Source organism: Marmota marmota, unplaced genomic scaffold, assembly GCF_001458135.2.
Source record: "Marmota marmota marmota unplaced genomic scaffold, marMar, whole genome shotgun sequence".
Lineage (NCBI taxonomy): Eukaryota > Metazoa > Chordata > Mammalia > Rodentia > Sciuridae > Marmota > Marmota marmota.
Genome location: NW_026000082.1, coordinates 32958815 through 32972069, shown reverse-complemented (window position 1 = coordinate 32972069; position 13255 = coordinate 32958815). Strand labels below are relative to the sequence as shown.

The following is a 13255-nucleotide window of genomic DNA, read 5'->3' as shown; positions in this document are numbered from 1 at the left end:
CAGGGCTCAGACCTGGTGCCCTGTTCTCTTTGCACGCTGCCAGGAGAGACCGCTATGCCTACTCCTACTACCCGTAAGTAGCGCACCTGGCCTGAGTCCCTCCAGGGCCTCCCCTCCTCACGGCCCTCCCCCTCTGCTGCCGTCTCCTATTGCATCTCCCTCCTCCAGTCACAGTCCCCACACATGGGTTGTGTAGTCAGTTGGTCACCCTGGGCAAGTCACCTCACCTCTCTGAGCTTTGGTGTCATCTCCACTCTGAGCTGGGCTCTGACCTCCTCCTGGACCTGCTGCTCACCTTGTCTCCCAGCATCTCACTGAGCCTCCAGCTCGGGGGTCACAGGGCTGCTGGCAGGCGGTTCCCCCTCCCTGTGATGTGCACAGATAATCTTTGAACCTAAATGCAGAACTTCTGAAAGTGTCTGTTAAATTCCATCTGCCTAATCTGAGACCAGCCAGAGGCCAACAGAGGGTTCGGGTCCCTCCTGGCTCTGTCTCCTGTGGGTCTGGGGGTTCGTTTCTGTGGCTCTTCTTCCCCATAGGCCAAGAGCCTTGGGCTGGAAACAGAGCCCTGTGGTGCTCCCCTGGAGACGCCTCCAGGCCTGTGTCCACGTGTTGGGGCCACTGTTCAGCAGCTTGGCCAGCTGCCTGCTGTCCGTCTGTGTCTGTCTTCCTGTGTTGGCTACTGTCCGGCCTGTCCCTCCCTCTGCGGTCCCCTCTCCCCCTCCTGGCTATTTTCCTTCACACCCACCGTCCCCCTCATCCTCAGACTCTTCCTCGTCAGGGTGATCAAGATCACAACCACAGAGCCTTCTCACCTGTCCCCAAAGGGCTCTTTGGCACCAACCCTGGGTCACAGTAAGGGTGATGCTCAGAGCCTGGTGTGTGGGGAGGTGGGTCATCTTGTCCGCCTCTGCGCCAGGCAGCTCTTGAGTCCGACACGCTGGCTGGAGGTTGCTTTCCCGGAAGGGATTCATGGTCCTCCTTGTCCCCATTGATGGTCAGTGTCTCTGAGCACTTATGACTTGAAAGTCCTTACTCAGGTCTGCGTCACATCCTGCATGCTGTAGCCAAGCTGGCGGGCAGAACTCTCCCCTCCAGCCTTCCCTGTGGCTGGGCCCCGTGGGCTCTTCTCAGCTTCCAGAGGTCCTAAGTTGTTTCCTCATTGCCAGTTTTTTTGTCCTCCTCCATGGAGCTGTGTCCCCTGTCCCCCTGTCCCCCCCGCCCCCGTCCCCCACTTTGCTCCAAGTCCCTCTAGTCACAGACTGCGGTCCCTACCCATGAACCTGGGGCTGAGGGAGGGGCTGCTCCCACTTCTTCCCTCTGCTGCTGTCAGTAGTGGGATGGACTGGTGGATGGGGGGTCTGGACCCCGCTGGGGGGGCCATGGTGGGGCTGTCCCAGGGGTTTCTGGGAGTACGAAGAGCCAAGTTGGAGTTTGCACGTGCAGGGAGACTCCTGAGCTCCTGCTCAGCCACGCCTTGTCCTGCTGGAAGGCACTCCCAGCGCAGGTCCCTCAGGAGAGCATGGCCTCTGGGGCTGGACCTGGCCAGCCTTCCTCCTCATTTGGGCACCATGTCTTTTGCTGCTACACCATAATAGATCCAGAGGAAGCTTCATATCCATTTCTTGAGAGAGTGAACAGAGTTAGGAACAGGTCCCAGCCACCACTAGTCGCCTTTATCTTAGGGGACAGCAGCTCTTTGGGTCTGGAAAGTGAAAGATGGAGGCAGAGCCCCCTGTGCATCCAGAGATGTGCCTAGGATGGTGCCCCATTCCTGACCTTGTCTCCCTGACTGTTGGGCCTCCGCTCCCCGCTCTGGGGCTGTCCAGCCCCATAGAGTGCCTGTCGTCAACCCCCATCTGCAGGAAGCCAGTGAACATGACCAAGGCCACCGTCAACTACCGCCAGGAGAAGACGCACATGATGAGCGCTGTGGACCGGAGCTTCACAGACCAGAGCACCCTGCAGGAGGATGAGCGGCTGGGCCTGTCCTTCATGGACGCCCCTGGCTACAGCCCCCGGGGTGAGTGTCCGGCCCTTGAGCCCCTCCCCAGGCTGTGGGACTCCCCACCTGAGCCAACAGAATGGTGTCCACCCCACTTCAGATGAGTTGTGAAACTCTCCTCACCACGCCTAGCTTTGATTCCTGCTGGCCACCAGCACTGGCCAAGGGACTCCCAGAAAGCCCTGGGGGTGTGTTTGCACGGTGGACTGGAGGCACTTGCAAGGAGCTCTGCTGGCACAGTAAGGTCCACTGTGATGGACCTTGTCAAGAGGAGATGCTGCTCTGATCAGAGGGGACCAGAGGAGCCTCACCCACTGTTGAGTTCTGTTGTGTGACAGGAGGGGATCCAGTGGCTGAGAGGGATCCACCCAGACCTGGGCTGGTCTCTTAGATCCCTTTGGTTGTATGCCCTGGGGCAAGTTGCTTACCTCACTGGTGCACCCGTGTTTTCTCCTGTGTGAAATGCAAATAGGGATGTCTCTGCTGGTGAACAGTTCCCTTCAGGGCAGATATGAAAACTAAATGAGTCAATGTGTGTAAATCATTTAGTGCTGGGTCTGGCTTCAGAGTACAGTGAATTAACTGTTCTGTGCTTCATTTTTTTGTTCTCTGTTTAGCATTGATTCGTATAAAAGAAAATATATAATGCTATGAAAGTCACAAAATCATCATCATACAACAAATACCAGTGAACCCTGCTGGTGAATTAGAACAGGAGTCGGGGATTCCTCCCCAGCTGCCTCACTCTTAGACATACATGATGGCCCTGAAATTTGCATGTATAATTTTCTTGCCTTTTGTGAGTGGTTTTACCTAGGTGTGTGCATGCGTCACCCCGAAATGCATTGTGGATTGTCAGTCATTTTCAAGCTCATAAAAGTGAAGTCTCTCTTTCAGCCTAGCATCATGTTTCTCAGATGTGTACATTTTATTTTTCTCCGATGGATACTTTTTCCATTATACGGCTGTGTCACAGTTGGGTTCTCCATTCTTCCATCCTTGGCTCTAGTTTTCTTGTTATCACAAACGAGGCTGCAGAGGATGTTCTTAGGTGAACCTTGAGGAGCTCTGCATATGTGGTTCTAGAAGCAGAACTGCTGGATTATGGAGTCCGTGCTTGTCCAACTTAATGATGGTACCGAGCTGTATCCCAAAGTGTTTTTGCCTGTTTCCGCTCCTGGGAGCAGCATCGAAGACTTTGTGGCTCCAGGGCGGGACCAAAATTGCCAGCCTCCTTCGCTTTCCTAGAAACTGGTTTGTATAAAATGGTAATTCTCTGTCATCCTAATTAGCATTTCTCTGATTACTAATGAGGTTGAACATATTTTGAAGTCATTATCGGCCATTCAGGTCTCTTTCGTGAAATGCCTGTTCATATCTTTTACCGAATTTTCTGTTGGTTTTTGTTTGTTGCTTTCTTAGTGGTTTTTAGCAGTTCTTTACATATTTAGGATAATAATCATTTGTCACATATGAATTGCAAATATCTTCTCCCAATTTGTTTCTTATCTTTCTGGGTTATTTATAGTGTCTTTGGATGAATAGAGAGTTTTTGTTTTAATGTAGTCAAATTCGTCAGCCTTTCTCTTTGTGATTTTTACTTTTTGTTGTTTTCTTAAATAATTTCTTCCCTAGCCAATGTCATGAAGTTGTTTTTTTTTTTTTAACTTTTTTTCCTCAAAGTTTTAATGTTTTGCATTTCACATTTAAATCTTTATCCATCTGGAATTGATTTGTGTGTGTGGGATGAATTAAGGATTTTCTTTCCTCCAAAGGGAATAATTGGCTGTCCTGACATCATTGCTTTCTTTCTTTTTCCTTTGAGATCCTTTGGGTCTTGCTCCGTTGCCCAGGCCAGTCTTGAACTTGGGCACTCAAGCAATCTTCCCACCTCCATTTCCTGAGTAGCTGGGTCTACAGGAGCATGCCACCATGCCTGGCCCTGCATCAGTTCCTACAGTTCCTACTTTCATTGCTGATTGACAGTGCCACCCTCCTTGTAGATCACATTGCTGTGTGTTCGGGGAGTGGTTTGAGCTTTTTCTCCTCTTTGGGCAATTTGGTGATCCCTGTGCCGAAATCACATGGACTAGAAGTTGTAGCTAAGTCTTTATTTTATTTATTTATTTATTTATCTATCTATCTATCTATCTATCTATTTATTTATTTATTTAGTGAGAGGGAGAGAGAGGGAGGATTTTTAAATATTTATTTATTTTTTAGTTTTCGGTGGACACAACATCTTTATTTTATTTTTATATGGTGCCGAGGATCGAACCCAGCGCCCCGCACATGCCAGGCGAGCGCGCTAACCACTTGAGCCACATCCCCAGTCCTATTGTAACTTAAAAAAAAAAAATTGTAGTTGCAGATGGACAGAATGCCTTTATTTTATTCATTTTTTATGTGGTGCTGAGGATCGAATCCAGGCGTGCACGCCCCCACCCTCCATCCCGGCTTCTTTGTCTTATTTTAAAGGCAGACTTCTGACATTTGAACCACTGAGAATGAAGTTTTTGCTCTAGGCTTTTACTAGAAATGTTTTATCAGGTTAAAGCTCCCTTTGGTTTTTTGTTTGCTAAGAGGTTTTATTTTAAGTGGACATTAAACTTACCAAAAGTTTTCTCCTGCAGGTATTGGGATATTTTTTTCCTTTCATCTGTTAATGAAGTGACAGTTTTAGATTTTCCTAATGTTAAAATTACCTTAATTTCCTCAGATGAATTCAACTCGATCTGGATGTAGTATAATTTTTTCAGATTGTTGGATTGCATGTACTTATCTTTCAACATTTTAAAGCTGTCTTCCTTGGTAGGGTTGGCCTATAATTTTTCTATTTTTACTTTCCCTGTCTGATTTCCGGCATCAGGATTCTGACCTCCAGCACTATGCTGAATAGAAGTGATGATAGCAGGAGTCTTTGTCTTGTTTTAAGGATTTAAAATTTAAAGATTTTGATATCAGAAATGTATTGGGGTCTCTTCTCTTTTTCCTTTATCATGGAATAATTTTCTCCTTGAAAATTTGGTAGAATTCACTTTTTAAAAAAAAAATCTTAAAAAAAAAAAATCTTCAGGCTGGGGTTGTGGCTCAGAGGTAGAGTGCTCGCCTAGCATGTGCAAGGCCCTGGGTTCGATCCTCAGCACCACATAAAAATAAATAAATGAAGTAAAAGTATTGTATCCAACTATAACTAAAAAATAAATATTTAAAAAAATCTATTTTTTTTTGTTATTTTCTGTATGGAAAGATTTTAAAATTCTAATCAAATTTATTTTAAAGGAGTAAATAGCTATTTAGATTTTTTATTTTTTTAAAGTCACTTGATATGTTGTCTTTGACAGGGAATTTGTCCATTTCATTTAAGTTTTCAAATTCATGGACGCACATTCATTAACCATGTCCTCTTTGTAGTCAGCATCTAGAAATTCTCCCAGCGTTACCCTGATCTCTAGCTATTACCAACCCTGCATCTTACAAATGAGGGAACAGGCTCTGAGAGGGGAAGTCACTTGATTTGGTCACACAGCGGGGAAAGTGGCAGAGCCAGGAGGATTTCAATGCAAATCTTCCTGAATTGCAAACTCTTATTTCTGCTGCATCTTGCTGAGCCTTGGGGAATGGGTAGGATTTGGAACGACAGAGGGGGAGGACAGGGCAGGAGTGCTGCATGATGAGGGGCTTGGTGGGGGCTGGGAAGTGTGGGTATTGTGGACACAGGTCTTGCTGCTTAGTCCTGCTGAGAGATCACAGGGGTGGGAAACTCTGTTCCCCAGGGAAATGACTAGTTGGAAGTCAAGAGTGACCCCAGGAGGCCAGGACCGGGTTGGTTGTCTTGAGGAGGGTGGGGACCATTGAAGCTGTCAGGAGTTTTTAGAAGACACAGGTGGGCTGGTGAGCATTTTGGCTGAGATGGATTTGATGGATGAGGGCTAGGGAGGCACTCAGGTCAGGATGCTGCAGAGTGCAGGCCCAGGGGTGACGGCTGGGAACTGTTGTGGCCAGGAGAGTTCCTTTTCTCTCTTTATCTACATTCTGCCGGCTGGCCCAGCTTCCCCTTTCTTCTTTTCTTTCCCAAGTAGTGGAAGCCAGATATTTATGGCTCAGATTAGAAAACCATGTGGATTTCGACACCCTCCTATGCAGATGTTTAAACGGAAGACTTGGCAACCCTGGGTAAGAGGTAGCAGGCTGGCATGAAGAAGCCAGGTGGGCAGGGGCCCCCATTGTGTCTGAAATCTGTCCTGTGAAAACCCACAAACCCTTCTGGGCCGTGCCCGTCTGGAGCTGTGGACCCCAGTGGGTGCCAGGGGTTCTTGCCAACTGCTTTGCTACACAAGTGCCAGTTTCTTTCATCTGCACAAACGGCCCTTATCAGGGAGAGGGAAACAGAAAAGGCAGGACAGAGTGGGTGACAGGGCCACCGAGGCAGATGGGCCTGGTTCCAAATCCAAGCGCTGCCACTAGGTGAGCAGGTAGCATAACCCTGTTGGGCCTCAGTTTCCTCATTTGCACAAGGGCGATGAAGACAGTGCCTCCGTCCTGGGTGGATCCTAGGTGTGTTAGAAATGATTAGCTGTGATTACAGGCTGTTTCCTCAGTTATTTACTAATTGCGAACAGTGGGGGAAAATTTCTGGATGCTGTCAGATTGTGTAACGGGGGACCTCCTCCATCTGAGGGGGGTGGGAATTAGGGAAAGGGCCCATCTCCAAGGAACGTCTGAGGATCCTCTTTTCTGGATCAAGAAAAGAGAGGTCAAGGGATTTGAGTCAGAATTAGAATATAGGTCTCTGGCCTCCCAACCCAGCCAGCGCTCTTTTCTCTGGGCCCCAGCCCTCCCCATTGCATGTACAGAGGTTATGGTGGTTCATAGGGCAGGTTCTCATCCTCTTCCCTCGCTTCCTCCCTCTCAGGGGCTGCCAGGTGTGGACCAGCCCATCCTTGAGGGATGGGGCAAAGGGTGGGGTCAGGAGTGTGCCTTAAATCCCACAGGAGAATTCCTGGGCTGGGAGAATAGAGAGAGGCCTGCTTCTCTGGGCCCAGGAAATGGAGGATCCTTCTGGAAACCTCGTGGTCCACGCTCCCTCCTTTTCTGGTGGTCTTATTTACAGAATGTTGAGTGTTGTTCTTGGGCTCAGCTGTAAACTGTGCGTATTTGGCACTGGCTTCCCATCAGGATGTCAAGCAGGTGGCATCTTTTGCTGGTCCTCATCTGTTGTTGTGAGCTGATGGTGGCCTGCTTGTGGGGCTTCGTGGGGGATGCCAGCCCCTCAGGATCTCTGGCATGAACTCCTTGATCCCTGCCACCCACGTTTGCTCCTTCTCACCTGAAGAGCTCTGTGGAGCCTCTGGCTGGGTTTCCCCGGGGAGCACTGAGGCTGCTCTGTCTCATGAATTCCCTGAGTCCTCGGAGCCAGCAGTAGTCTTTCTGGAAATCAGCAGCACACTGTCCTCTGTGTTTGTTGTGGCTGCTCCTTAGAATCCACTTTTCAGGCTGCTGTTCAGGCCCTGGACCAAGTGACCTCATGTAGAGAAGGACCAAGTCAGCCAGCTGCTCTTGTTTGCTGGGACTTCGGGGCTCTTTCCCTTTCCTGGAAATGACCAGTAGTGCCAACTGCTGCCATGTGCAGTGCCCATCGCGAGCCAGGTGCCGGGCTGGGTGCCTGATGCGCGTCATCGTATTTAATATTTACATCATCATATATTGGGTAGTAGCATTTTTTAATCTTCATCTGAAACATGAAAATGGAAGTTTAGAGAGATTAAGTAAGGGTCCCCAAGGTCACAGGCAGAGCTGGGATTTGATCTGAGATCTGTCTGAATCCAGAGCCCGTCTCTCCATCTCCACATTACACTGTTTCCCTGAGGGTGTTATTACACTGTTTCCCTGAGGGTGTTTCATGAAACAAACAAAAAGCGGCCTTCGTGGTGAGAGATGGTTGTGAAACGCTGCTATTTCCATTCATCTCTCGGAGACTTAAAATGTGCACAAACGTGGAAGCCCTGAGAGGTCTTACAGGGAAACAAACCTATTTATTTTTTGCTTACACCAGAATTGCACAGACTGATTTAAAATACAGAACCCTTCCTCGCCCTCCTTCTCATCTTCTTTTTAATGGAATACCACTTAAACATCTTGCCTCTTTAGTATTTTCTGGAATACATTTTGGCTACTATGACATGAGGCCGGTCTCTTCTCTTTGAACCTCAGTTTCCCAATCTATAAAATCAAGGGTCGGGGCATCTGGCCATGATGGTATGGTGGGTACTTGACCTGCCCTCTAGCTGTAAGCAACCACAAATTCAGATAAAGATATGAAGCAATTGTTTCCAGACACTGGAACTTGAGGTAGCTCAGGACTGATTCTTGAGAGAAGAGAGACAAATAAGGGGAGTCCCCTAAGGGGAGTCCCCCCCCATTGACTTTCTGTCTGGAGGCCATTTTTAAACCATGGCACAGGAAGGGGGATCAAGCAGAGGGGGCTGCCTCCCTGACTTGAATGGGGCTTGGGGAAGTTAAGGTCATCAGGGGGTCAGACCTCGGGATCCTGCATTTACCCTGCCAGTTGGTGGTGGAGAGGCTCCCCCATGGAGGATCATTTTGGCTGAGACCTGAGGATGAGTAAGTCACCAGCACAAAGAGTAGGGGAGGAGGGGAAGGGTGGAGGGGGGGTGGAGGGACCGGGGGCTTTGGGGGCCGAAGGGGCCCCAGGTGCAAGGGCACAGGGAAGGGAGGCTCCGTCATCTAGGTCCCTCCAGGGTCCCTCACAGCTCCTGCCAGCTCAGACCTGCAAAAGAGCTGTGAGAAGTGGAGGGCAGGATTGAGTGAGCCCTGGAGCCTTACCTGGGACAGGAGGGACAGGAGGGACAGGAGGGAGGTGAGCTCCCAGGGAGTGTGCCGAGGAGGGAGGCGCAGTGGTTGCAGATCCTGACCTCCTGAACCAGGGTGGGATGTCCTTGGAGATGCTGACCCAAAGAGCCAGGAGGAGGTGGCCGGGGGAGGGGCGCTGGGGGTGTGGGGCCCCGGGAGCCTCTCACCCCTGCCCCCCTGACTGGATGCCACACCGGCTGACAATGGAAACGCTTGCGCAGGAGAAACGCGTTTATTCAGGTGTCTCCGTTCATCTGTGCAGGAGGCAGCCGCAGCTCATTCTGATTTGCTTATCTTTGAATGGGGATAATTGCTGGGAGCTGCCAGTGTTCCAGATTGTTCCCTGGTGGAGAGGGAGAAAGAGGGCAGCTGTCAGGGGCTCTGCTGAGCACTCCCCCTGCAGGCCTCATGGTGAAGCCATGTGGGGTGATGTGAGAATGCGGGAAGAGTGGCAGGGGTCACTTGATGTGACCTGCGTATTTCATAACTGGGAGACCTGAGATGCAGATGGGAAGGGACTTGCCCAGTATCACACAGGGTGGGCCTATCGAGGCCTTTTAGTTCCAGGGAACAATCCAGGCATCTTCCATATTGGCCATGTTCCCTGCCCCTGAGTCCACCTGGGGCTCTGAGGCTGGGGCCCTGAGGCTGGGGCCTGTGCATAGCAGGAACTCCTCTCCTTCCTCTGACCGCAGGAGACCAGCGCAGCATTGGAGTCACCGAGGCCAGCAGCCTCCTGGGGGGCTCACCACGGCGTCCGTGTGGCCGGAAGGGCTCCCCGTACCACACGGGGCAGCTGCACCCTGCAGTGCGGGTGGCCGACCTTCTGCAACACATCAACCAGATGAAGACAGCCGAGGGCTATGGCTTCAAGCAGGAGTACGAGGTGCATGCACGGCCCCTGTCCAGCCAGGACCCCTGCCCTGGCCTCCCTGGTCCTCCTCACTGTGGATCCTGACTCTCGCAATCCTCAGCCCAGCCCTGGCTAGACCCCTACTCTGACTGTCTCCAAATCAGCCTAACTCTTTTGACCTTGACCTTGACCCTCAACCTGATTTGAAATCTGACCTTAAATCTCATCTCCCTCTTGGTCCTCTGATCCTTATCCTTCCTCTGATCTGAACCCGGCTGTCCTCACTGAGGTTGGCCTAGCTCCAGCCTGAGGGACTGTCATCCCGAGCTCCATGTGAACCCTGCTTTGGATCCCAACCTCCTTCCATCTGGACGACGACACCATCCATACGCTACCCTTCACCTTTGCCTTCTTCCCAGCTCAAATCTGGATTTGGCCCTTGTTCTGAGCCTGACTTGCGTTCTACACTGTCTGAACTCCGGCCCTTCCCCCTCCTGCCTCATTTCCCTTCCTCCCACACTCCTTGGTTTTGAACCTCATCCTCGCTGATGAAAGAACCTCACGCTCCAAGTGCAGCCCCGAGCTTGGCCCTCATCATGACCCCACTCCATCCTCCCTGTTGAGGAGCAGGGGTCCTGCGAGGCTTGGGGGGTCCTCCACTCCCACTGACAGCCATCTCCCCTTTTGGCAGAGCTTCTTTGAGGGCTGGGACGCCACCAAGAAGAAGGACAAGCTGAAGGGAGGCCGGCAGGAGCCTGTGCCTGCCTGTGAGTCCTGGGGGGAGCTGCGGGGGAGGGAGCTGGAAGGGGAGCATGGCCAGGGGGAGCCCTGGGGCACTGGTGGAGGTGGTAGTGGTCTCGGCCTCCACTTACAAGGGCCTGATACAGCGTTGAGCACTACGCCTGTCACCTCACTCATCCCTCCCAGTTACCCTGTGAAGTGGGGGACAATATAATTCTCCTTTTACAGGAAACTGAGGCTTGGGGGGTTAAGACCTGCTCAGGCTTGGGCTGGCCGTATACCCCTTGGGCCTCCTGGACTCCACACCACAGCCTAGACTCTAACCTCTGGCCTGTCCTGCGCACCCTTCCATTCAGTGTCCCGAACCTGCTGGTCGGATCTGAGCCCCTAGATGACCTGGCTGCCCAGGGGTGTTTCCCCCTGCCCTGGCTGTGGGCTCCAGGCACAGCCCTGTCCATCTGCTCTGTGTTTACAGATGACCGGCACCGCGTGAAGCTCCACCCGATGCTGGGAGACCCCAGTGCCGACTACATTAATGCCAACTACATTGACGTGAGTGCCTTGTCCCTGGCCTTGCTCCTGGCCTGGCCCTATGCACTTCTGGCTGACTGTCCAGGCAGGACAGAAACCTGTCAGGGGGGTTCAGACAGCTGAGTTATGAGCACCCCTGTCTCCAGCGCTCCGAGCTCGGGAGCTCAGAGGAGGGGGAGGACAGAGGGAGGCAGCCTTCAGGATGGCTCCCTGCAGGCTGGAGTTGGCCTGAGAGATGGCAGACAGTGAGACTGAGGGCTGAGGAGGAAGGGTCCCTTCTTGCTGAGGGCCCAAGAGCTTGGGGGTGGGATTCTCACGAGGCACAGTGAGGCTGAAGAGGTAAGCGGGGGCTGGATGGTGGAGGCCTCGAGGGGCAGGCTAAGCAGTTGAACTTTTTCCTAGGGACGCCAGGGAGTTGTGAAAAGTGTTTTGCTTATAATCAAAGTGATATTTAAAGAACTGTAGGGCAGGCTAGGAGCTACAGCTCAGTGGTAGAGTGCTTGCCTAGCATGTAAAAGGCTCTGGGTTCCATCCCAGCCCCACAAAATAAAGAAATAAAAGAACAGTAATGCATGTTTATTGAGCATGTACTATGTGCCAAGCACTTTACATTCAACATTGCATTTTTTATGATACCTACAATCACACTACAAAGTCGTTAGTTTTGTGACCTCCCTTTATAGGTGACCAAAGTAGGATTCAAAGAGGTGAAACTGCTGGTCCTAGGTCGTATAGCTAGTGAGTGCTAAAGAAAAAACTGAACTCAGTGTCTCTGTGTCTCTAGAGGCTTTGCTCCCAGCCATTAGGCTATCGCAACCTCTACTGCAGTAGTTGGAACTTGCTGGATTAGAGGGAAGAGCCAGAGACAGGGCGGGCAGCCAGGAGTCCTGACCATGGGTATCAAGAAGAGGCCTTGAGTCTGCTCAGTGGGTATGGCTGAGGGAGGTAATGGGGGAGGCCCAGGGACTCTAATCAGGCTCCCCCGCCCCCTGCAGCAAACCAAGCTTGTGAGAGCATTATTTATTCATTTATGGAAATATACAAAATATATTTTGAGTACCTGAGCACCAGGGGTACAGATGTGAACCAGACAGGCACAGTCCCTGTTGTCCTTGAACACGCATGTTCTAGTGGGGGAGGCCAGTGAACGTGTAGACAAGTACAATAACTTCAGATTGGATGGAGAGGACGGGCCAGAAGAGAGGAGGGCCTTTCCCAGGGGCAGGCTGCGTGGAGGAAGCCGGGCTGGAGCTCCTCTGGGCGGCTAGAGCGGAATCCCAGGCAGGGAGCATGAGGACGAGGCCCAAGGAGCAGAGTGTCATGGGAGCCGAGGTAGTTGGGACTCCAGACACCGTCTCTCCTCTCCCTCTTCTGTCTTCCTCCTGGGGTCAGACGGGCCACCCTTTGCTTCCCAGAATCCCTTGCCTTCTCCCCATCTCCTAGCCTGTCCCTTGGCTGGGATAAGTGCTGGGCCTGACCTGGCAGATGTGGGCAGCTTCGATAACAGAGAGCCTGTCCTCAGCCATGTCAGGGTCCCAGCTGGCTTCTCTTGGGCCCTAGCAGGGACATGCCACTCCCACCTCTCTGGCCCAGCCTGGCCCAGCCATCTCTGCTCTGCCTCTCCTGCTCACGTAGACCTTTCTGGCCACTCCTGTGCCGGCCGGGCCCACCTTCTCTGCCTCTGGCCTAACATCTGTCTCTTTTGCTTTGTCCTGTTCCCTCACTGGAATCATTAAGATTCGGATAAACCGAGAAGTAAGTATCTCCCCCTCCTCCTGCTTCTCCTCCTGTCTGTCTGACTGGCTGTGTCTCAGACTTTGTCTCTGGCTCTCTCTCCCGCCTCCTTCCCCTCTCCTTGTGTGCCCAGCACCAGTGTCCACTTCAGCCGCCTCGCCAGGGGTGGCCCAGGGCTAAAGACAGCCACAGGGTCCCTGTTGTAAGCAGCTCCTCCCCCACTTTGAGATAGGCAGCAGTATTGGGGTGCTTCACCTGGCCCTCTGCTCTCGCCACCCCTGTCTGTCACCTTTGTCCTCAACCCTGTCCCCTATTCCCCATGAACCTTGCTGGCTGTACCTTCTGCAGGGCCCTTGAGAGAGGGGGATGGGGGAAGCTACCCTGGGTGGTCTTGTCTCTGCTATTTAGGGGTCAGGGTCTTTAGACCGTTCTTGTTCAGTCCCCCTAAAACTAGATTCCTGAGCGTTCAAACCCTGCCATGATCAGTTTGTGTAAAACTCAACTCCAACCAGTTTACC

The 13255-nt window shown here is 51.8% G+C and overlaps 1 protein-coding gene across 15 annotated transcripts in view; it reads left to right on the top strand.

Annotated features, from left to right (window-relative positions):
- Positions 1 to 13255, top strand: part of Ptpru (protein tyrosine phosphatase receptor type U) — a 71872-nt gene that overhangs the window by 41594 nt on the left and 17023 nt on the right. For 8 of the 15 annotated variants that reach the window (XM_048815932.1, XM_048815928.1, XM_048815922.1 and 5 more), the window contains 5 exons: positions 44 to 73; positions 1866 to 2023; positions 9574 to 9764; positions 10423 to 10498; positions 10948 to 11024. In XM_048815932.1, coding sequence (XP_048671889.1) covers positions 44 to 73; positions 1866 to 2023; positions 9574 to 9764; positions 10423 to 10498; positions 10948 to 11024 — 532 coding nt within the window. Of the gene's footprint in view, positions 1 to 43; positions 74 to 1865; positions 2024 to 9573; positions 9765 to 10422; positions 10499 to 10947; positions 11025 to 12740; positions 12759 to 13255 lie in introns of all 15 variants that reach the window. The other 7 variants (XM_048815931.1, XM_015485368.2, XM_048815919.1 and 4 more) reach the window with 3 other exon arrangements.